This window comes from Stegastes partitus, unplaced genomic scaffold (genome assembly GCF_000690725.1).
Source record: "Stegastes partitus isolate 25-593 unplaced genomic scaffold, Stegastes_partitus-1.0.2 Scaffold1058, whole genome shotgun sequence".
Lineage (NCBI taxonomy): Eukaryota > Metazoa > Chordata > Actinopteri > Pomacentridae > Stegastes > Stegastes partitus.
The window spans coordinates 2,532-28,594 of NW_007578789.1; the positions used below are offsets into that span (position 1 = coordinate 2,532).

The following is a 26,063-nucleotide window of genomic DNA, read 5'->3' on the forward strand; positions in this document are numbered from 1 at the left end:
CAGCCGCACAGTGAGATCAGCGCCTCATGCTCACGTTTCACTGGAGCAGCGACTTCTGGAAAGACGTAAGAAGGTAAACAGAGTTAGAATAAAACTATATATAGTGTTAGCTCCAGGGCAGTAGGTGACAGCGCACAATGAGTAGTGCTGCCAACATATTAATGCATCAATAACGCCAGTCTGATCACGTGATTTTATAGTTTTAAACCCAGTTAGATAATTTTCTAACGTGGACTATTTTTATTTTTAATATTTTTTTAGTTTATGTTTGACAATTAACATTATTATTATTATTGCTAGTAGTAGCAGTAGTAGTAGTATTAAAAACAATAATAATAATACAATTAAAAATATTGTTATTATTGTTTTATTGTTACTAATGTTGTTATTATTATTAACATTAACAATAATAACAATACAATGAAAAATATTGTTACTATTGTTGTTATTAATGTTGTTATTAATAATAATAATAATAATAATAATAATAAGAAGAAGAAGAAGAAGAAGAAGAAGAAGAAGAATACAATTAAAAATATTGTTGTTGTTGTTATCATTATTACTACCAATAACAATCATAATACCACTGGTGTTATGGAGTCATTTTTGATAAGTAATGAAGGTAAATGTCATGAATTTTGAATCAACTCCACAATCGTCACTCATACAACCTTTTTTTTTTTTTCTTTTTGCCCAGAGTTACTTCAGTATTCATCATTTGCTCATCTTACCTTCTGAGTTCCTGTTCCTGTCTTGAATATTTCTTTTAAGAGTGCAATCATAGTTGTTAGCTGATAGTTTTTAATGACATTAGTGAGATTGTAACTGGATTAAGATATTAACATCAACAACAATGACACATTTTCACTGAAAACACTGTAAACCTTAACGTTTGTCTTCATTGAGGACATTTGCCATTTGTTATCATATATTATACAGGATTTTAGTAGTAGTTTTGTTATTATTATTATTATTATTATTATTATTATTATTATTATTGCTATCCCTTACTTATCCCTTCACCCTGAGTCAGCTGGGATAGACTCCAGCCCTCTGCGACCCTCGTGAGGATTAAGCGGTATATTGATAATGGATGGATGGATTACTATTATCACACCGTGCTGCTGCTCTTCCCAATAATTTGTTTCCTAATCATTTCTTTCCTGTTTTTTAATTGACTGAGTGTTACTGTTGTCTCTGTCGGTGTTGTGCTGCTTGTAGAACAACAATTTCCCTCGAGGTACCCGACCAAAGGGACCAATAAAGTTCTATCTAATCTAATCTAAACATGTGTAATGAATTATTTACAATTAAAACTTATATATATATATATATATATGTTATGGAGTTCAAAAATGTGTAAGCTTTAGCCACACACACATAGTTGCTACTTTCTTAGGGACCTCTATCTAAAACCATCCTTTCAGCTTTAGAAGCCGGCTGCTGGAGGAGTTCCCATGATGCACTGGGCACCTCTCCTCTACTCTAAATCTCTTTCCATACACTGTAAAATAAATAAATAAATAAATTACATATATGTTTAAAGAAAATTAATCTGGCAGCAAGGGTGCAAGAACAAACACATAAAAAATGGTGAAAATAATAGTAAGTAAATATCTGTAAAATAATGACATTTTTAGTTGATTTAAATAATAAATACTAAACCAATGTAACTTTGTGATCACAGACACCATAAAAGGACAACTTTTAATTATTTATAACTAAATAGAATTGAAATGTTGTTGTTGTTTTGACGACCAACATGCAAATTAATCATATTTCCTGTTATATGTTTTATTAGATTTTATTTGTCATTTCACAAAAAGGGGAAATCTGTCAAATTACAGTCAAAAGGTGATTTTCTGTGTGCAATTCTTCATTATTTTTTTCAAATAACGGCAAATGTTTGTGAAATGCTGATTTTTCATGCAGATTTTAAAAACAAACAAAACAACAACAAAAACAAACAAACAAACAAAAAACTTTATGGTTAAACAACATATAACCAATTGTAAAGAAGTACAGATTCAGCATTTATCTTTTTTTTCACAGTTATAGTGTAAAATAGTGTAACTGTGTATGTGTAACTACAAGACAGCGAAAACCCGTGAAAACTTATTCTTAAAAATCAATCAATTTCTTACAGTGTACAGACAAAAATTTTACAAAATAATTTGGTCCCATGTAAATGTATACATTTGTGACAATGCAGGATGGATTTGTTGGGTTTCCCTGTCATATATTTTGTCAGGTGTTCGTCTTATTATGGGAAGTGACTTGAGATGACTTGCGTTGTGAATTGGTTTTGTATAAATAAAACCAAAGTGAGCAGAATTTAAACCCCCAGTCTAAAGCAAAAATCCTGCAATAAAACCTGTTTTGTTGTTATGTGAGATAAAGAGATGTGGGAGCCTGTAGTGTGTTGTACTGTTGTGTGATTTAGCCTGCAGCATACTGTGATAGTTAATCCACCAGAACAACCACAACCTGGATGACTGAGAATTTTCACTTACATATTGTGATTCACTGACTATATGGATTAAAATACTGATCTGCTTAAATGCCAGTTTCAATTTAAAAAAAAAGATTCCATTCACAGAAGTTGTATGAGTCTCTTTTTATTGTCAACTTCAATCCACTCTCTGAAAGTTGATCATCTCTTTGGTACTGTGATGTTACCAGCAACCACAAGGGGGAAGTAGATTTCAATAAATGTCCTCCACAACCAGCTCACGTTGTTTTGCTTCCTGGAGCCAGAAAAGGCAGAGGGGACAGGATGGACAGTGATTGGTTGAACTGAAAAAGACCCTCAGATAATTGGCTGTTTGTGCAGACGGACTGCAACGCCCGCCTCCCTGTGTTTGTGTAGGTGTGGATTTGTATGGCTGTCTTTGTGAGGAGCAGCTTCTTGGGTTTAAAACTTTGGGAGTGGGGCCATTTTTGAGGGGGGGGTGAAGACAGTGTAGCTGGTCTTCACATTGAGATGGACCTTAAATGGGTTGTTTAGGACTTGGTTTTAGGCCTTTAGGTTGGAATGAGGTTAGAGTTAGAGCAAGGTTTGGGGATTTAGGGGCTAAAGAATGCATTATGAGAATGAGTGTTCTTATAAACATCCAAAGAAGAAAGCATGGATGTGTGTGTGTGTTGCTAATGTAGATGGGACATTAATCTGTTTACATGTTGTGCAGGTCTGACCTCCTTATGGGCATCTTTCAGTTTTAGGGGCAAGAGAGTGGTTCGATTTAGGTTGGGGTTACAGCTGGGCAAGTAGGGGTTATAGTTAGGGTTCGGGTAAGTCGCCAAGAAATGAAAGTCACTGCATTGTCCTCTCAAGTGATGGAAACAAGCCCGTGTGTGAGATTTGTCTTTATCTTATCCAGCTTTACTGACTCCCCTGTGTGCTACAATTTCCTGCTTTAATCTGATTTCTCCTGTAACCTGGTTTCTTCTGTGCATGTAAACAGAGCGCTTGCAGGGAAACGCTACAGTTTCTAAACCGCACAGAACCACGTCGTTCTCAACTGGGTCTAAATTTTAAGATCCACCTTTTGCTTGTGTACATTTTGGATCAGTTTCTTCTGTTTGTCAGAACCTTAAGTTTAGCAGCAAGATGAGCTTCGCAAGCGGCAGTCGCTGGTTATTTAAGCCGCAACTGCACCACAGAAACTCCTTCGTATCATCTCTAATATCATTTCCTGTCTCTTATCTCATGTCAGGAGGATCATTCTGAGGCTCCGCTTCAATATTTGTTTGTGTACAATGGATGTGACCAATATAAGTTCAGGAAAAAGTCCAACTTTACCCTTTGAGGTTTTACAGTGTTTGGTGCATCACATGTGTATGTTAGCCTGTATGTAATTATGAAACGTCCACATTTGTATTAATCATCATTTATCTTCGGTTATCGGTACACTGACTATAAATGCCGTTAGAAAAACATAGTTGTAATAGGACACCAAACACACAGAGCGTCTTAAATGTCTCCATTTATCATTATGAGAGGTGTGGCATTGGCTGATTAAAACCAAGTAGTATCTTCATGAAACACAGTCCCATGTAGGTTAAACTGTACAGCTAATACATCATAATTAATATCACATGCTTAAAAAAACATGATAGCTCCAAACCAAAAAGAAAAAAAAGCAGTGGTTAATGTGTGGGAAACTATTCGCAGTGGAGAGCACAAAATGTTTATCACCAAGTCACGTTGCCTCTTAATGATTTGAATCAAGTGGTCCTCACATTTCCCAGGCTGTCAGCAGAAATGACCTTTATCACCGCGGCACGTCTGTGCGAAATTCTGCACAGATATCAGAGGCACGTTAGGTTTTCCTGCCCAGCGAAGGTGCCACATTCATGAAAATTCATGCAGAGATATTTTACTGGTGAGAAATGCTTTTTGGTCCCAAGGCAAAAAAAAAATAGAGAAGGAAACAAATTTAAAAACAAATTAATATGCAGCCAAAATAGGGGGAATTAATTAATTCCATGAGCAATTTATTAACGTACAGTGCTCGCGGGTAGGTGTAGTTTCAGAAATGTTTTCCGTTGGAGGATAGTTGCCTCGTAACTGTCTGTTAAATTGCAAATTCTGTGTTCCAGTAAGACCCGATCGAGTCAAATAAGCCTCTTTAAATGCATGAGAGCGAATGTCTGTAAACACAAGAGTCACAACTGAGGTGTCACCTTTAAGTTTCTTTTTATTAAATGCTTAAGAGCACAGCAGATTTTAGCTAAATAAACTGTCATAATTTACTCCTTTGTGGCTCCTCACGACCAGGAAATCAATGCAAAAGGCGGAAAATTACTAAACGACATACGTTACCGCCGAGACATTTCATTTATGCAGAACTGAACTTGTGCAAATGCGTCTCGGCGCTGAGGCTGCTCACACTTCTCTGTTTGCAGTGAGTGGTGGGTAAGTGGCTAATTCATCCTTAACCTCACCAAGCTGCCGAACCGAACGACTGTTTCCAACATGTGACGTATTTGTGCAGCATCAAAGGCTATTTTAAAAGTGGAATTTGAAGAATTTAATAAAGCAGGACACCTTCATCTCACATAATTCATTCCTCTGTGTTTTAATGCCAAAGATTAAAAAAAAGAAGAAGCACTGCAGGTATTTAGGTGCATTCTAAACACCAAATATTTAGCATTAAAACTCAGATTTTTTTCCTACAGAAATCGGAAGGAATAAGGACCTCTGCAATATTCATGGGTACAGTAGTTATGTACTGTAACCTCAACAAGGTCTCTTCATCAAAGGCTGTTCCACAGGAAGCCGCCCCGTCTCTCCGTGTGTGCTTATGCAAATAAATCTTCTTAAGGACTTAACTTACACTCACTTTATGTGTGTGATAATTCCACATTTCCCTGTTTCAGAGCTGCGATAAGGAAATAAACTGAAAACTATCCCCTCAATAAAACCACACGGGATGGCGTTCCATATTTAAATTGGCGCTTGATTTGCAATTCCATTTGAAATTTGCCACTTTGAATAAAAAAGGATAAAACCGAACCGAGGTGACGCTGGGCTCATCAGAGTTGTATCGCCGTTTAATTCGTGTTCAAGTTCGGCTCATTTTAGAGCTTATTCTGCAATATTAGTGTTAGAGGTGAAGAAGATATTCAATTTGAACTTATCTAATGAGATGTTTTATATCCTCCACATTTATTCTTCACCTTCCTGAGATGAACACTAATGTGATGTCTGGAGAGTCAGGCTTCTGGAGTCCAGTATTCAACCTCCTTTCAGCTCTGCTTTGTCCCACAACGATCCCCTAAAAGAAATATCTGACTCTTTAGCTGTTACACGAAACATTTTGATGCTGTGCAATGAACTTGAGAGAGTTTTTAAGAGTTTCACTGCAACAACAGTAGAGTTGAGAACCACAAATTTAAAACAGAGAGGAACTGTTAGGTGACAGTTACGCAGTTCCTCAAATGGCCACTTGAATCTGCCTGCAGAAGTGAGTCAGTTCCCAAAAACCTGCATGTTAAAACGTCCACTTTACAGTCGAATAAACATGTTTCCAGCCTGGTGCAAAGAGCTTTTGTGGTTTCTATAGTTCATTTCCTTGTTTGTGAAAACAATACAGGTGGTGAATTTTTTATCTAACTCACCCATTTACATCTTATGTTTATGCAAAGTTAAGGGTGTTGGCACTTTGAATGAGAGGCAGGTGCCATCACGGATCAGTCCATGGCCTGGAGATGCCTGCATGGCCTCCTCAGCTCCACCTTTGTGCTCATTTCTGGAATTTGTGGGGAGTTAAGAGGACTGCTATGGGGGCATTATGGTAGTAAAACTATTTGTAAATGTGTATCGAGCAGGGGTGTCCAATCCTGGTCCTCGAGTGCCGCAATCCTGCAAGTTTTAGAGGTTTCCCTCTTCCAACACACCTGATTCAAATGATCAGGATCGTTATCAGGCTTCTGCAGAGCTTGATGCTGAGCTGATCATTTGAATCAGGTGTGTTGGAAGAGGGAAACATCTAAAACATGCAGGATTGTGGCCCTCGAGGACCAGGTTTGGACACCCCTGGTATAGAGAGCGTCTATAGTGAGAATTGTGTGTCCGTAGTTAGATTTGTCCGTAGCAAAGCTGTCAGTCAAGTCAAGCTATCATGAAAGCTTTTGCTCAGCGACCCACAAACTCAGCAAATGTTGCTTGTCCACATATACCAGACAATGTCGCGTGCCCTCCAAGACTCTGGAGGATAGTGCTGCCTGATGGTGCTGAGGTATAGAGCAGCAGAGCATGAATGAGCCTGTAAGCCTGAACTCAGGGCAAAAAAACCCTGAAGTTACAGATATGAATCTCTCATGGCAGAAGCGTAGCAAAAGTCATGTGTGAAAACACAGCCAATTGTGAGGCCCGCTTGACTTGTGATTTGTCTGTATTTCCAGCACTTGTAGCCAAATACTAAGACTTTTCATCTTTTATTATCTTTGTACACATTTACAGATCTTTTTATGTCATTACGGACACACAGATTGAGATGCAGACACACAACTCTCCGTACACATTTACAAATAGTTTTGCTACCATAATGCCCCCATAGACTGCCAAGATGGCGACAGCTGGAGTCATCACCCGGGATTCATCTGTCTTGATATACAGCCTATGATGACGGTTCTCCACGAGCACATCGCCACCACTGTCAATTGTCACATCACACACAGTCTGGGAACCCACAGTCGGTGAATCTTTTAATAATATAGTCAATGTCTACAGTCATACCACTTTACACAGCAGCGCTTTTAGCGATATGGTAACATTAGCATGTGGACAGCTAACATTTGCAGTGAGTGCAAAATGCAGCAGAGGTTGATGAGAATGCCATCAGTTTTGCAGGTATAGTTTGGTCATCCATCCATCCATTATCTATACACCACTTAATCCTCATGGGGGGCTGGAGTCTATCCCAGCTGACTCAGGGTGAAGGCAGGGGACACCCTGGACAGGTCACCAGTCTATCACAGGGCTACACTTAGAGACAGACAACCAAGCACACTCACATTCACACCTACGGACAATTTAGAATCACCAATTAACCTCAACATGTTTTTGGACTGTGTGGGAGGAAGCCGGAGAACCCAGAGAGAACCCACGCTGCACGGGTAGAACATGCAAACTCCACACAGAAAGATCCCGGGTGTCCTCACCGGGGCACAAACCGGTGACCTTCTTGCTGCGAGGCAACGATGCTAACCACCTAGCCACCTTGCAGCCCTAGTTTGGTCACAACACAATAAAAAAAAAAAAAACTAAAATTGTGCAAATCTTTCTAATAGCTGTAGAGATAAATAAACCAGTCCCAGCCAATGTAGTGGACCAGCCAACTGGCTAAAAACTGTGATTTGAGCAGCTTAAAATATATAATACTATCAGAAAAAGCAATGTTTTGACCAAAAGTGTATTTTTGGCCTGTATTTCCTGAACACCGTGTTTTAATAAGAATATTTATATCATCAAAAGATGCAGAAGAGGAAATCTATATTTGGATGTCTGCAGACAAAGACAGATGGATCATTTCAGTCCACAGCAAAAAAGATTATTTCTTCAGGACTGCCGATGCCAGTTGCTTGCAGCTGATAAAACTGAAGGCATCCATCATTAGCAGCCACTTATACACTGATGCTCTCATTAGACAGCTGTGATAACCGGACTGGAGAAGAGGGAAGAGCAGGCCATTAGCATGTCATTTCCCAGACAGGAAGGAAGCTTTCAGACTCGCACCATCAGAATTACAGGATGAGGCAAAAAGACCAGGACACCTTTTATATACAGAGGCTCAAACAATCCCTCCTCTTTCCTTGCCAGCTCTGGCAGGGGAAGACAAGCAGAGAGGGCTCTCCAAAACAAAACCGAGCAAATGCGGAGAGTGGTTATTAAACAACTATAATCCCTTACAATGTCCTCAAGTACCTTCTGTTTTTAGCTTGCATCTGATTGAAAATATAACAAGTTTGAGTTGTTTTCCTTGCAGACTTTTAATCCCTTTCTATCGTATGAAAATGTGATTTAATAGCGCATCCTCTGACTCCACTTTGCCGGAGTGAAAAAAACATCTCTTCCAGGCCGCTCTCCCACCGCGTCGGAGTTCGTCGAGCGACCATATGTTCACATGTTGCTTTTAGTTTGGTTGCATCTGACTTCAAGAATGGTTGTGTGCTTACTGGGAAGAGTGCTGCCTGAATATTTCATGGTATAAATATGGTAAGTGGTTTGTAATGGCCCCTGAAAGCTCGTCAGAATTTTACATAATGCCTTCTCCATCACTCCCATGTTTCCTCTCAGCTTGTGCCACAGAATGTTTTCCCCCACATATAAACCACTTTCATTTATATAATTACAGATAGAAAGGCACAAAGTTTAGCAGGAAGACACAGAGCTTTTTAACCAGAGTTCTACCTGAAGCATCATCAAGGACGAAAATTTTGGGGGAAACGAGATTTAGATTTTGTAAGTCTGGCCATTTTTACTTAAAGTGACTAGAAGCCTTTTTTTTTTCTTTGTTGGAAATAATGAGCAATGAATAGTAATTCAACAAGAATGACTATTTTGCTGTGTGTGCACTCTGATTTCAAAAGTAAGGAACCACTTCTGCTGCTGCTCCCATGGTGGTATTGGTATCTTTAAATGGTTTACACCATTTGCATCCTGAGGCTTTGTGCTTCCAGGCGATCATTCAAATTGGGTTGATGCTATTCAAAATAAGTTCTCTGCAGCTGGAGTGCTAAGAGGTTAAATACTTTTTTTTAAATATAACTTTATAGCTGCGGTCATTCTGCTCTGCTGGACATTTTGTGTTTCTCAGTTCTTTCTAAATTTGGTTTCTTGGCCCTTAACTGTTGGGTTTCACACGACTGATTCTCATCGTCACAGCTTAAATATGTCCACTGTACATGACCTGCCCAGCACAAAACAGCTTAAAGACACACAGTTAGCAATTAGATAATGAAAATATTGGCACACCCAACAGCTATGCAGTCACATATTTCCCTCAGGTGTTGGTAGGGACTAAAAACAAAGCCACAAGAGGACCAGACTTGACTCCAAATGAATGCTGCTCTGTGTAACCTGAATGAGCATTTGTTTGTTCATCACTCCTTTATAAGGTTATCATTTTGTGTGCGCTAGAGTTTGTTGTTGTTGCTTTTGCTGTATGGCAAAAATAGCACTCCCACATACAAATATTTAGCTCTAAGTTGACATTCTTGAGCTTAATCATAAACTATGAAGAGTTCCAAAGCATCAACAGGCCAAAGTAACTCTGACATAACTTTCGGGGTGGTCTGAGCAAAAAACTGGCCGGGGAACAAACAAAAGCTGCTCAAGATTTAAGCATAACAGTGAAGATCCAAACCAAAGAACCTATAAAAACAAAGGTTAATCCGAAAAGGTACAACAAAACACTGGAGATAGCAGAGAAACACAAGGAGGCTTACAGGAAATAAGTATGAAAACAGACAGCACACCCATAAAAGCTGACGTAAGATGCTGCAGGATTACATACATACAGAGAAAAATACAGGATACAGTAAAACTAAAGAGGGTGGAGCAGACAATCAAAAAAAGGTGGGAAACGTACATAGGGAGGAGGCAAAAACACCAGAGACACGTGAGGTACGTGGCTTCAAAATAAAACAGAAGTACTTAAAATAAGAGGACTGGCATACATGTGCAGACAAACAGAGGAAGACACAGTCAGGGAAACAAAGGAAACACTTAGAAATGTCAGAAAGGAACAAAAGAGAACTAAGGACAGGGCAGAGACCAGGAGGGTGGAGACACTACGGTGCCACAAGAAAATCAAGAGTTGTTTTTCTTTCTATTAAAGGAAACTTGATACCATTTGTGATAAAGATATTTTTCTCACCACATGGCAAAGTTAGTGTGGATCAGAAGAGAATCAGTTTATGCAGTTTGTGGAAGCAGGAAGTCTCCCACACAGAGGAGAGTCCAGGATTTGCATACATAAACTGCATGTAAATGGCCTGACTGGAGCAGCAACACACTGTCCAAGCTCAACAGGACTTTGTGGCTGTGAGGACATCAAAAAGGAGCATCATCGTCGTAGTAGTTTATACTGAAATAAGAAGAAATCTGAACCAAAACGATGAGATCTGCACCAACACTAGGAATACTACCGAGGCCGGGAAAGTCACATGCGTATCTTGTGCTGTGCCGAGTGAAATTCGCAAGTGAATTATCTCCTCGGTTGCATGAAATCATCTTAACTCTGGACAGCCTCCAGTGATAGAGAGTCTGTTGGATGTGGTGCCCAATTAGTCAGCTTTTCAACGTGAATTATCAGCCCACCACATGCCAAACGCTGACAATCAAAATGTCAGCGACTAAAATATCTCCTTTGCAAAATGAGCGATGAAAACTGCTGAGTGAAGGGATGAAGCCTGCAGAACTGCTTCACTGTTTACTATGGACTGCTTCATCCGCCGAGGCCATATTGCAGACTGCTGGTTACTGTTTCTCATAAGGGCGGCTGTCAGATCTCACCATGTGGATTACTCCACCCATCTTAAACAAAGCTTTGCTTTAACTTCCCCTCCAAGTCCAGAATGGTGACATCTGATTAATGCGTGTATTCCTCTGTAGTTACCAGTTGTCGCTGAGCTATAGCAAGAAGGCCTTAATTAAAGGGATTATAGGCTTGTGGTGATTCACATTTCAAAAAAAAAAAAAAAAACTGGTCACATGACAAAATGTATGAGGCCTGCACTCAAAGCTTTCCACCGCTACACTCTTAAAAATATCTCTCTGGTCATTGATTTAACCCCTAAAATGTTATTTATGTGCATCAAAGGTACACATTTAGAATTTGTTTCCATGAAAATATTCCTGTCCTGCCTTTAAATGTCTAAGCGGTAACTCTACACCATTGCTTTTTCTAGAATGAACAGATCTATGTAGACTCTTCCACCCCTCCCCACTCACACAGCTCAGCTCAAACACTAACGTTACTCTTCACAATGCAAAAAAACTACTTTATGCTACACAAGAGCAAGCTGGGATATTAGGGCTTATTCTACTCGTGATATGTCATCAAGCACATAAAAGACACCATATGTACAAGTTAATAATGCATAGTTGGTTTTTTTAACACAGCTGCTGATACGTGAGGTGTTTTCTCTGTGGTCACGATTCAGACGTTGGAACCACGTCAGTGCTGCAACTTTAAAGAAAGAAAGAGACTCCTAGTATGATGACATGCTCTAGTCGGTTATCAGTAGCTCCCAGTGAGGACAGCAGAGGTCATATCTCGTCATTTTCCTCCGTATTCTCCAGTAAAAACACACAGAGAGGTTATTTTTAGACTAAAGAGAGACACACAGAGAGAAACAGAGATGAGATTTTTGGAGTCCGACAAACAAAAATGCACTGCAGGTGCCAGCCGATGCAATGTTGATGATCTCACAATAATTTTTGGATATTTGTCATTCCAAGAGAATTACAAACTATTACACATATTCCTGTTATGAAGTTATTCCAGATACAGAGTGTGTGTGTATGTTGGCTGTGAAGTTACAAAAACTGCAGGACAATGTCTAACACACTGAAGTCATCAATCGCTGCTTTTGGAGGAGTTTATTTTTCAACTGTCAGGACAAACAGTATCGTTGTCACCGCTCATAAAAACTAATGTTATCCCTACTGAAAATACAGTAATCCTAGCATGATTGTTGTAATGTTTCAAATATCAAAATAGCGCTAATTCTTCTTGAGACGAAAATTAATTTTGAAATAGTTGTACACAAAAAAAAAAAAGCTGCCGTGTCAAAGTCCAAAAAATGAGTCTGAGGTGATGTTTGAGGCCCAGAAAGCCGATAATAAAGCAAATGTGAATGAACCCAAACAAAAAGCTGAGCACCGGCAAATGGGAAATAATATGATTATCACATACAAGCATGTGGACTTTGCACACAGTGAGGGTCTCCTCCGGGCTCAACGGTAGCAAACCGTGGTAAGAAACACATCCAGAGGCATGTGACTGCCGCTTAAGGTTACATAAGGTGTTTTTGCTAAACTTCTTAACATAAGCTACACACTATACAAATAATTCTTATGATAATCTCTTTAACGAGCTCTGCATTCAAGTGTTCTGATCTGTTTGCCCTTGCTCTCAGGACGTTTCGGTTCGAAACAGCAAACACACGAGATTATCCCGCGACAATAAAAAAAAAAAAAAAAAAGGCCGCTTTGGGGTATTTTTAGGCGACATTTGTACATTTCTTGCTCACATCATTATAAAGCTATAAAGTGAGGCTCATAGGGTCATGAAAGCTCGAAACGTGAGTCGAGTCATCAGTCGCTCCAGGTTGTACATGTCGGTGACGTCGCCGTGCCTCGACTGGGTGGTTTCTCGCTTTGGGAGTGAGTTGTTCGTGTTTGCAAATATTGTTTTGACAGACAAATGGAGGCCGACGTGGAAAAAAAAAAAAAACTAAACAAACTGTGACTAGTTGAGATCTGACTGAAACGTCCTCTCCAAGACTCCCCTGGGCGATCTATTCTGTCCTGCCATTGTTCCCATCTCGCTCCACTTGTAACTCAACACTTTTTATGTGCATTTTTTTTTTTTTTTTGTCCCCATGCTCTCAGCTGGCTCGCAGTGATTCTTCCTTCTTTGTGTGCATGCCATCCAACTCGCCCGTCTGGTTTTCGGCAGCATTGCATTTTGTCCTCTTGCATTCAAGGCACACCATGAACTATCCGTGACATTCTCATGAAGCAGGTTTGGCTGGTGTTCAAAGGATCCTCACGATGGTTTTGAGAATCCCATCTGGGGTGACTTTTTTTTGTGTTTTTAGCATCACATGTTCCAAAAAAACATAATTTGGAGTAAAGGTGAGACAGCAGCAGTCTCTTCAGGTCTGTAAATACGCACGTTGGCTTTATTTAGGGAGGAAACTGGACCATGTTGCTTTATACAGTATGTGAAACCCTCTCCAGAGAGATAACATTACGCTATTTTTAAAAAACCCCACACTGCCCTCTCTATTGATGTAAAAATAGAGAGCAGTGCAGCTAAATGTAAAGCTGGGTGCTATATTTAAAGAGGACACAATTAGAAAAAGTGCCTCAGCTCTTAATTGAATGGCATTTGACTGCAGTCCAAACATTCTCGCTGTATTTATGTGGCCTAAAGATCTCCTCTAAGGTCTGAAGAGAAATTCGATTTGAGGTATAAGTTTACTTCTGCTTACTAACTGTAGGCACACAGACTATGGCATTAGATACTGGTGGATAAATCTGCACTTCCTCTTGCATTCGATTACTCTTCCTTTTGTCAAGGTTGCAAGAAATATGGGATAAAATAGAGAGAACGGCATTTACAGTTTGGTATAAAGTGTATCAAGTGCCACGATATGAATCCAGTTAGAGGTAAATCAAACACCTAAACATGAGTCCTGCTTACAGGGTTTCACTTCAGCAGCTGAAGTTGTATCTTTAAGCTGTGCTTTTGTTGTTTCACTTGGCACATGATAAAATGTGAGAACGGCTGAAGCCACAAACAGGTTTGTGAACGCTGTCAAGTTACGTGAAGGAGACTTGATCCTGCAGGAAACATGTTGTTGGGGGGGCTTTCCACTGAAAATATTCCTCCAGTAACGTGTGTTTTAAGTGAGCCACGTCCTCTGCTGTGCCAAGTCCCTCCAGGTGAAATTCCAGCTCAGCTCCTCAGCGCTGATTGGCTGGACGCTGCAGCGCCTGAGGCCAGGCTGACAGGGCATCAGTCTGAAGCAGGCGGCTCTGGGTCCAGACTGGAGGAGGAAGCTGCTACAGGCTGCCTGAACATGCAGAAAAATTCATGACCGACTGGTTCCACTGATAGAAATGAAACACTGTGTAACATGTTTGCTCTTTGCATCATTTGGGTCCTGAAAGTTGTACATTTATAGATGAATGAAATGAAAGTAAGAGTCAACTTCAGTCATCCCACTCAATGTAGTAATACTGGTAGTTAGAATTTCTGTTCCTCAAGTTAGATTGTCAAAAGTTAAGGAATAAAGGAAGAAACAACACAGGGGCTACTAATAAATCATGAGAATGAATTATGTCAACTTAAAGGAATAGTTTAATATTTTGGGAAACATTTATTATCAAGAGTTTTGTGCATTATCTTGGGCCATGTAGTGAATAGTTTAGCTCAGCACTGGAGGAAACACTAAGTCTGCGTCTATCATTAAGCTGCCTATCATCTCCTCTTACGTTCACCACTTGCGACTATATCATGTTTGTTTACTCCTTATCAGAATCTAAATGTAAATATAACAATATAGGGATTTTCCTGACAACCTCGAAGTGACCAGAGGAATCTGGGAAGTCACTGCACTTGACCTGTTTTTGCTTAAGAAACAAAAAAAAACACAGCCACAGCTTGTAACTCCACAAAATACCTCAACTTACTATTTTTAAAGATTTTTTTTTATGATTATTTAACCTTTATTTACTCAGAAAAGGTCCACCAAGACAAAGAATGTTTTTTCAAGATCATATGGACCAGTAGCATCACAAATTGACGTGTTACAGGCGTAAAAAAAAACCCATCTTAAAGATTAAGAGTGCATAAAATTGCAAAAACATATGTCACAAGTCATAAAGCAGCGCCAGTAAGAGTCAGTCATAACACACACATTCAAATGTGTGTTCGTGAGATCAGTTCAGATAGATTCAGGCAATTTCGCGACTCATTCTGAGCAAAACCAGCACCATACTTAAACACATTTTTCCCCATTCAGCAACAAATAAGTCCAGGGAGCAAAAACAGAAAGAAATGAATCCATAGACATGATGGAAGCAGACCAGGAATAGCTTTACAAACAAGAACATGTCAATGACTGAGTCTACAGGTGAAGAAGTTGTGTTTATTTGGGAGCTTTAGAGGTGGTTATGGGCGTACTGTGTGCTTTAGACAGAACCAGGCCAGTGATTTTGAATCTTTATGGGAAGCCAAGCTAATTGCTAAGCTAATTGTCGTTTACTGCTGAACGTGAAAGACAGGATTGAAATATGCAGTTCAGACCATGACGTCATCTCTCGCCTCAAAGGAAACTCCTTTCCAAAGAACACTTACGAGGAACTGTTGAACTCGTAATCGGGTTCCCACGATAGAGATGCATTTATCAAAAGCTAGATAGCATCTCTGTGAAGCAGATGCAGCATCAGCAGTTACCCGTAATGACCACTGCATTTCACCGCATGTCACATCTCATTTCCAATTAATCTCTTGATAAGTTCACAACATAAGCACAAAGTCCCTCCGCATTGTGCCCGCTGTCCGTATCCGCCAGGAACTGTTTCCATGGCAACCAGCGTGGCACACAGGAAAGGCTGGGGGATTTTTTTAGATGAACGCCGAGAGCTAATGACGGCCGAAACGAGGGCCGTGAGATGATAGTTTGACTTTGTGCGCAAGCTGACCTGACGACGATCAGCCTTGGATCGAGCCGAACGAAGCCGGAGAGCTCCAGGTGTTCAGATGCAGCTCGTGTCTGAATTTGTGTTTGAGGTTTCGGTTGTAGCACTGAGACGAAAACTACTCCTGACAGCTGCAGGTAGCAGACAGACAAGAAGAGACTGTCCTGAGCCTTCCACTGGAGGTGAAACCTGTGTGGGACCAAAAGTGCAGTGAACCATGAAAAGTCAGAGAGCGTGTTGGTTTGTGAAAGTAATGGTTTATGGCTCTCTCTGCAGTGGATCTGTGTAAGAAAAAACACTGTTTGCAAAGGAAATAAACGCAGAGAAAAGATGTGTCCCAGCCAGAGCCTCCACAGTCTCACTACTGCTCCTGCTGCAAACTTTAATGTGAAAACAAATGGACAAATTCATGAATTTAATGTGTAAATAAGACCAAGTGCTGAAGGGATGGTTACAACTAAATACATCTGGAGAGAAAAGGAGTCAATATAGTTGGATCATTTTATTTAAAATGCTTGGTTGTGAATCTATATGTCCATATATTTGACCCCCAAACGTATACATTTATCACTCAACTCTTTGAATACACAGTAGATTCTTTATTTTGTAATTGTTACATGCGAGATGACATCATCTAAACTGTTGCTGTTTGTCAACTCAATGTAAATGTAGTTTTAACCTTTTTGTGTTTTTGCAACTTGAATACCATCCATTCATTATCTACACACCGCTTAATGCTGACTTAGGGTGAAGGCAGGGGACACCCTGGACAGGTCACCAGTCTATCACAGGGCTACACTTAGAGACAGACAACCAAGCACACTCACATTCACACCTACGGACAATTTAGAATCACCAGCATTTTTTTGGACTGTGTGGGAGGAAGCCAGAGAGCCCGGAGAGAACCCACGCTGCACGGGTAGAACATGCAAACTCCACGCAGAACGTGTCCTCACTGGGACGCGAACCTTCTAGCTGCGAGGCAACACTGCTAACCACTGAGCCACCTTGCAGCCCAACTTGAATACATGTCAGTAAATACTCGACTACTTTCCAGGTTTACTGTGCTCACGTCATGTTTCAAATGTAACATCTGGTTTCCTCGGCATGTCACAGATGCATAAATGCCATAATGCTGTAAAAAATGTAAAAGAAATCTAGAATATGGAATAAAACTTTGTCAGATAACATTTGTGATACTGTCCAGTCCAGTATATAACAACGAACCAGAGTTCATGTACATCATGATGGGTTTTCTGCAGAATGCATATAAAAACAAAAAGCTTTATTTTTAAAAGGTTGTATGACTAAAAAAAAGAGGCTGCTATAAATATTATTTTTGGCAAAGTTTAGCGTTTCTTTGATAAATACTATGAAATAACAGGTAGCGCAATCACTCTTCCACAAAAGTTTAAACAGGAAATGTTACAGTGCGGTATTGTTTGTACTCCCAGTCATTCCTTCGACTCCTCCAATTTTCCCAATGTCTCCCAGCAGATGGGTTGGGCTTCTTTTCCACAGTCTGCCCTATAAATAGCAGCTGTTTCAGAGGGCAGAACAATACTCTGCAGGCTTCTCCATTCATACATTCCTGGCGCCGGTCCGAGCTGTCTCCACCCTTCGCCTGCTACTACCTGACTCATGTCCCTGCACGTCTACTGTATGTAAACAGTGGTGCACACAGACGCGCACGTTTTATGATCTCACACACGCAGAGCGGTGAGGGATTTGACAAAAACACACACACACACACACACATTTCTGCATTACAATCTACTATTGTTGTTAAAGCTGATCTGACTCACGCAGTACAGACAGATTTGCTACAGCAATACCAGAACTGTGTATTTTTAAACAAGGTCCACTAACATTTAGCAGAATCCAACGTTATTTTTAATTTTAGTTTGTCCTGAAACACTTTTAGAACTCAACATTAGCTCAAATGTATCTCACTGATGTAAAGGAACTTCTACAATCCTCACTGAAACGCAGCATCACATCTAAAAAGCACATTTCTGTACTCCCTCGTTGTCCTGCACAGCTTGGACTGATGGCTATTCAAAGGTTAGAACAATCATTTCTAACCTGGGGGGTCAGAACAATCCTGGATGAGACCCAGGATGAATCTAAGGATCATAAAATGATTCAAACTTTTCTTTAAATCATATATTAATTTGATCATAACAGTAAAAGATAGGCCTTTCAAACACTAGTCGCCTCTAGAAAGTAAAAACATTTTCCTTTTTCACACCTCATGCAACACTTGACTACTCTCCAGTTTTGTTTTGTTTTTTATTTTGTCTTTTTTCTTGTCTAATTGTGTAATCGCCTCTAAAATCCTTCAATTAAAATGGAAATCTGAGACAGAAACTGTTTTCTTTCATGTGCACACATTAGGCCAAAGTGTCAGATTCAGATCACACAACACTGGCTTGAAAGTAGCCCAGTTGGATGAAGGCGCCGGGCCTGAAAATGAGCATTAATTGTTGTCTGGCACAATATACCATAGTCAGATGTAGTAAGTCTACCACTGTCTGAATATTTTTCACTTTCTTTTCCATTCTTTGACAACTTTCACAAAGCTTGCATGATAATAAATGGCCAATAGGAGCCAAAAGAGAAAGAACGGATACTGTTCTCTGGCAGGTCCACTGTAAACGTATCCAGAAGATCTCACAGAACAAGCAAGCTAGAACTAATCTGTAATAATCACAATAGCTGAGTTGCTGTATAGTATTGTACATGGCCTTTAATATATAGCATATTTCTTAGGAAACTCAAGCAACTGTGAGCATCTTGATGTCATGCAGGGCTTTGTTGGTGCACAACCTGAGCTCGTTCACTTTCTGTCTGCACTAACATTGTGGACTTTGGGGTTGCTACTAAATTACATGCAGCAGAGCAATGACATCACACAGAAACCTTCCTCCTCCTCCTCAGTAAAGTACAGCCTGCAGGATGGATTTCATGTCCCCCTGTTTGTTTTTATTGTGTGAAAATATCCAGTTGCTTGTCTTCCATTATGTCTAATTTATCTTTAATGCGCCACAACTCTAACTGAGCACTTTTGAATCAGCCATGCAGCAGTTGGCCAAGAGTGGCTTTAAAGCTCTGGTTAGCATTAATAATAAAACCTTAATATATTTGTGAAGGCAGTAATTGGCTAATTTTACCCAACATGTCATGCCATTTAAGGTCAAGCATTCCCCTCCTGTCTTGCCTGTGTCCTACTTTTTTTTTTTTAGTTTAACTTACTGTTTTGCTTTTATTATTACCCAGACAGATAACAAATCAGGTTTTATTGTGTCTTCTGTTTATCTGAGACCAAGACTGTGTATTTTTATGATGCTGCAATGACTTTCCCACCAATTCAAACCAGTGTTGTTATTATTAGTTCATAGATTTTGGTGAAATGATGCAGCATATCAGTACCCAACTTTTAAAATCTAGTCAGATAGAGAAATTGAAACTATCTGCGTAGGTGTGAAGGGTCTTTAAGGTTGGGGGGTAAACTGAAAACTGGTGTTGTGAAGAAAGAAAAAGAAAGAAGCTCCAATCCTGAACTATACATGAGTGGTGTGGGCATAAATGTTGTATTTTCGGTTTCAGAAACTTGCAGAAGTTGTGGCTCCAGCATCAGTAAGGTGTAACAGAGGGATGTTGTTAAGCCACCGACGGGCATATTGGTTGAAGCAAAGACAAGCTAATAAGGAACCGGGGTTAGAGATGCATTACTCTGCAGAGACAGTGGCGTGATGGTGTCTCTGCGGCTAAATGATTATAATATTCAGTCAACCTCACACACACAGAACCACAGGTTACTGCTGTGTAGGTCACCAGGTCCCTCAACCCTAATCTTTGGTTTTGAAACGAACGTGCGTCTCAAACCGCTCTACTGTACCATCTCTCAGTATTTACATGCTCTCAGTTCTGGCACGTCGCTGCTCAGTTGGAAGTTAACGCCGTAGCACAGCTTGTTTGATCGAGGCATCTGACACTACAACTGCCGGCCTGACAGTCAACGGTTTGCTTTTCCCAGCAGGCTGCACGTAGGAAGCGACGTTCAGAAGTGTGGGAAGGATCTCTGTGTGGGAGTGTGCTGCGCGGTCAAGAGTGAGGGAGCGTCTACGATTCATGATCATTTCGGTTTGGGCAGCTGCCAAAGCTGAGTCCGAGAATGAGGAGGCTGGCCTGAATCACAGTGGACTTTTAAATCTCGCAGTGATCATTTATAGTTTTCATTGTGCTTTTGCTCCTTGTTTGTGCTGAGAACGCCAGTTTCAGGTCCTCTGGGTTTTACAATAAGACTGGAGCTGTTTGTTAAATATAATGAATATTGTGAAAATTATAATTTTGATAGGTTAAATGTTTTTACGGCGTTCACTGCAACCAGTTTAAACTGTTTATTCATGCTCACTTTGCTGAGTTTAATAGTTTTGAATGTTTTAATAAAAATGCTTTTACATATTTATCACATCATGTCTCCAAACATCGAAACAAAATCTTCATATTAGCATTTTTTGATGATACAGAAACAGCAATATATACTTTGGTTCTACCCCACAAGATAGAGTTGTGATGATTAAGAACTTTGTGTCCGATGCCTCAATTAACCGTTCAAAAAAAAGACAATTTAACCCAGAAGTAGTTTATGTTCAGGCAGCAGCAACATTTAATTCTTCAACCAATACCTGTTTTCATTATCAGTTAATTTAACAATTGTTTGATTAATTAATCCGTTCGTCTATACATTCTAAAAATAAATAATGAAAGACATCCATCAGCAGTCAAAATACTAAAATATTCCACCTGAAATGTAATAAAACAGACACAAATGAGCAAATTCTTAAAGAAAATGTTGTACTAAATCTAATAACAACCCACTAAACCATTTGCATGTCACTGACTAGCTTTTACTTTTTTTTTTCCTTCAAAAACATCTTTCACAGTTCGTCAATTACCAGCTCATCTCCTTGACCTTTACATGTCCTCATGTCGCTGCTGCTGGATCCAAAACTGTGCATACAGCTGTGCAGAAAAAAACCCCCACACAGCCTTTACGCAACATTTGTGTATCACCCTGTTTAGTTCCACCCCATCATCATCACATTATGTGGTTACATTACATCATAGCCACTGCAATACCTCACGCCAGACATTATGACAACACGTTAATCCAATAATAAATGCTGGAAACACTGTGCAAACATCACGACTCCCGCTATACGTCTGGCAAGGTATTGTCAAAGAGAGAGAGCTGCGAGCAGTAGTCGGTTATTTTATTGGTCGAGCGACAGATTTAACTGGCAGCTCGGCTGTTTTGAAGGAACTGTTTTGAGAAATATGATAATTAATTTCTTGGTATGAGTTTGATGGGAAGATTGGTACCAGACACGTCAGTGCAAAAGGTATGAGACTGGAGACTGGAGCCAGCAGCTCGCAGTTAACTTAGTTTAACATGAAGACTGGAAACAGTTAGTCTGGTTCTGCTCAGTGGAAGCAAAATCTGCCGTCAGCGCCTCTAAATCTCACTAATTAACATTTTGTTTTTGTATATGATACAAAACTGAAGTGTAAAAACATTAAGCTGTGGTTTTATAGAAGGTTGTATGAGAGACTACTTCTTGGCTGGATGACAGTTTGGAGACGTCACCTTGACATTTTATAGAGTAAATGATTAGCCAAGAAAATAACCAGCAGATTAGCCTGTAATAGAAACCTTCTTCAGTTGCAGCTTTAAATGCTCTTGCTGTCTGAACACGAGCTATTTCATGGTTTCTTTCTTTCTTTTTTTTTTATCCATGTTTGACTTGTTTATGCAGACATGCAGTTAAAACAGACTAACTCACTAACATACAGATGATGCTGTACTCGTTAGATCTGTGCTCCAATCAGGTTTCAAGTTTCACTCTCTTGATTTAGCCCATGGATTTAAAGGCAAACTGGATATCAGATTACAAAATGTTACCTCATTCATTCAACAAGATTGCTCAGTGGTGTATAACAAATAAAAAAAAAAACTTCCTAAGTTTGTGCCATGATGTAGCCCATCTGGTTGTTCCAGCATCCTTCTCTAGAGTGTGGGACAATGTTATTGGACTGAAAGGATCAAACCGATATATATATATATATATATATATATATTTATTTATTTATTTTTTTAAACGTATTTTGTGAGGTTTGTATTGCTCAGAAAAATAGTCACTTTTTTACAGACAATAAAGCAGGGACTGACAGGGTCACTAACATATCGGCTAAGTCAGTTCTCAGTCATTTATCTCTCTTTCATTACGTCTAGTTTCAAAAGACCAACAAGGTGATGGGCAAATTCCAGACTTGAGCACCAATGTGTGAGACATCACAATCGCTACATCCATTTTTTTTTTTTCTTTTAAAGATTATTTTATTGGGCTTTTTCGCCTTTATTCGACGGGACAGTGTCGAATAACCACCTCAGAGATGCATCATGGGAAATATATAATATACTCTGTCCAAAATCATCCACTCACTCCCTACTCACTACATAGACACCTATGATAAGAACTATGTAGGGAGCACCTCGGCAAAGTAACATTTTGGACACTAGTTAAGCTATTAATTATGTCACTCGCTAGCTGCGATTTGTGCCGTAGTAGCGTAGTGCAAACACATTAAACTGATATAGGGAGTACATTTGCAACTTAACATTCAGACAGCACTACAACATGGCAAACACCCTCTATGTCGGGTATAGTGGGTGATTTAGGACATGAAAAGTAGTGTACAGGTGATGGTCAGTAACCGAGCAAAATGGATCATGCATTGCGCAAAAGGAAATGCGAATGAATGAGAGCGTGAAAACTTGTCATTAAAATGTTCGTAGTGTCCCGTTTATGTTTTGTTAAATTTTATTTTACCAATTTCTTAGCTATGCTGTGAATTTGCGTTTATACTAGCTGCTACGGCGCAAATTGTGGCTAGCGAGTGACGTATAGCTTGAGTAGTGTCCGAAATGTTACTTTGCTGAGGTGCTCACGACATAGTTCACTTTACAGTGGTCCCTATATAGTGAGTAGGGACTGAGTTGATCATTTCAGACACAACCAATAACTGGAAGGAAACTATCCATCCATTATCTATACACCGCTTAATCCTCACTAGGGTCATGGGGGGCTGGAGTCTATCCCAGTCGACTCAGGGTGAAGGTAGGGGACACCCTGGACAGGTCACCAGTCACACCAAGCACACTCACATTCACACCTACGGACAATTTACAATCACCAATTAACCTCAACATGTTTTTGGACTGTGTGGGAGGGAGTCGGAGAACCCGGAGAGAACCCACGCTGCACGGGTAGAACATGCAAACTCCGCACAGAAAGATCCCGGGTGTCCTCACAGGGACGCAAATCTGCGACCTTCTTGCTGTGAGGCAACGATGCTAACCACCTATCCACCTTGCAGCCCCTGGAAGAAAACAACTGGGATAAATTTGCTTTTATTTATATATTTATTTATTGTCTGCCAGCACGCTTCCAAACTATTCACCTATAGGTGGCGGTATTTCATCTGCAAGCTGCTTTTTTTATCAACAACGAAGAAGAAAAAAAAGCGCGTCCAATTAATAAACTGCTTGATTAGCCTGCTAGCTTTAGCTTAACTTTAAAAGAAACCTCAGCTGCAGCTTCCGTAGCACTAAAACCCGGGACATCACAATCGCTACATCCATTTATTTATTTTTTTTTAAAGATATTTTTATTGGGCTTTTTCACCTTTATTCAACGGGACAGTGTAGAGAGACAGAGAAACGTAGGGAAAGGACATGTAGCAAATGAGTCATTGGCCGGACTCGGACCATGGACACTGCGTCGGGAACTATAGCCCCTGTACATGGGTCGCCATCTTATCCAGTTGAGCTACCGAGGCGCCCAGCTACGTCCATCTTTTAAATGCAGTCCATGCGTGCAGCACATGATGAACACGGAAGTTGAACCAACACAGTTTGGCCACAATGCCGAGACCAGCGGTCTTGGCATCCCAGTCGACTCAGGGTGAAGGCAGGGGACACCCTGGACAGGTCACCAGTCTATCACAGGGCTACACTTAGAGACAGACAACCAAGCACACTCACATTCACACCTACAGACAATTTAGAATCACCAATTAACCTCAACATGTTTTTGGACTGTGTGGGAGGGAGTCGGAGAACCCGGAGAGAACCCACGCTGCACGGAGAGAACATGCACTCCGCACAGAAAGATCCCGGGTGTCCTCACCGGGACGCAAACCTGCGACCTTCTTGCTGCGAGGCAACGATGCTAACCACCTAGCCTCTGGAAGAAAACAAACTGGGATAAATTTGCTTTTATTTATATATTTATTTATTGTCTGCCAACAAGCTTCCAAACTATCCACCTATAGGTGGCGGTATTTCATCTGCAAGCTGCTTTTTTATCAACAACGAAGGAAAAAAAAAAAGCGCGTCCAATTAATAAACTGATTGATTAGCCTGCTAGCTTTAGCTCAACATTAAAAGAAACTTCAGCTGCAGCTTTCGTAGCACTAAAACCCCCCCAAAAGGCGGGTAAATGACAAGTGAGAAACAAGCAGTAAAGTCATCCTGAACTCCGTGTGAAGCTCCACACACACACACACACACACACACACGGAGCCCCACAGGACTAGTGGAGTGGTTTCTCCAAGTTGAGCGGAGTTGTGATGCTGCTGCCGCACAGCGCCTCTAAGGGCCGAGCAGCAGCTGACAGAGGAGGAGAGCCGCGGCGGGGAGAGGAGGGAGCGCAGAGGCACGGCGGACGGAGTGCGCGAAGGACCGTGACAGTCCGGAGTTTAACAAGAAGAAGAAGAAGAAGACACCAAAGTGGAACCTTCACCTGCCGCCGACAAAAAAACAAAACAAAACAAAACCCGCCGAAAGCTCCTCCGGTGCAAACATGCGATTTGCCAGACATTTGCGCGCCCGTGCTTCACTTGTGCCTTCGCTAACACCTTCAGGGAGTTCACATGTTCCTGCGCGTCGACGGGGAGGCGATGTTTAGAGCCGCACGGGAGTTTGGATGCGCGTTTCGTAGCTTTCTCTAAAACGGGGGGTAGGGGGGGAACAATTTTGTTGAATTCAAAACTGCGCCAAGGAGAGCAACCGCGAATGTAGCCTTCAGGGGGGCAAAGAGAGCGACAGAGACAGAGAGAGAGGAAGCGAAACGCGGCTACCTGGTTGTGTCCTCCTGCGGTTATCCTCCTGTGTTCGCCTTTCGCTTTCTCGCCTTGCCGTGTGGAGGAGCAGGAGGAGGAGGTGGGGGGGATGCAGGTGAAGAAGCACCGGGACTCGGACCGGAGCGGCGGCGGGGACATGCTGGAAGGAGACGGCCTCCGTAAAAACTCCTCATGCTTCTCAAATATCAAGATATTCTTGATATCGGAATGCGCCCTCATGTTGGCACAGGGCACCGTCGGAGCATACCTGGTGAGTACGACACAACAGCGAGGACTCTTGTTGCTGCACACTTGTGTTTCACCGGCTTGGAGTCGAAGAGGGGTTTGCTGCTAAATTAGACGCAGTGACAGGACACACAGAAAGCTTCAGGAAAGTGCAGCCTGCAGGACGGAGTCAGTGCTGCTGTCTCCTGTTTGTGTTTATTGTGAGGGGAAATATCTTCATTTAACTTTTAATGCATCACAGTTCAGCCACTCTCCACCAGCCATGCAGCACTTCCCAGAAAAGTGCCTCTGGTTGACATTATTGCTAATACTATATTTAGGAAGGCAGTAATTGGCTAATTTTACCCCAAATGTCATCCAAGGTCAAGAATCCCCATCCCTCCTCCTCACTGTTTCCCAGTTTTACTCACTCTTTCACTTTTACAATTACTCGCTGGTATCACAACTCGTATCTTCTTCTCACAACTTCTCTCCCCCCCCACAAAAGTGTGTGGTTTTGTGACGCCCTTGCAATGAAAAATGTCAAAACACAGCAACGTTTGAAAGCGCACAGGAACTCCTAATATAGATTTTGTGGAACAAAGCTCCCCGAAGTGCTCCGAAATCTTCCTCAAAGCGTCCCAGAGGAGCTCCAAGCAGCCTCAGGCAACCACTGTGAACATTTATGTCTCCACGTTGGCCG

The 26,063-nt window shown here is 40.8% G+C and overlaps 1 protein-coding gene across 3 annotated transcripts in view; it reads left to right on the forward strand.

The window, feature by feature from the left end:
* The first annotated feature begins 16,025 nt into the window (after positions 1–16,025).
* slco3a1a (solute carrier organic anion transporter family member 3A1a) overlaps positions 16,026–26,063 on the forward strand; it is a 52,270-nt gene continuing 42,232 nt past the window's right edge. The window contains exons 1-2 of one of the 3 annotated variants that reach the window (XM_008295549.1): positions 16,026–16,037; positions 24,716–25,406. In XM_008295549.1, the coding sequence (XP_008293771.1) occupies positions 25,245–25,406 (162 nt within the window). In that variant the 5' untranslated portion in view covers positions 16,026–16,037; positions 24,716–25,244. Of the gene's footprint in view, positions 16,038–24,695; positions 25,407–26,063 lie in introns of those variants that run through there. The other 2 variants (XM_008295550.1, XM_008295547.1) reach the window with 2 other exon arrangements.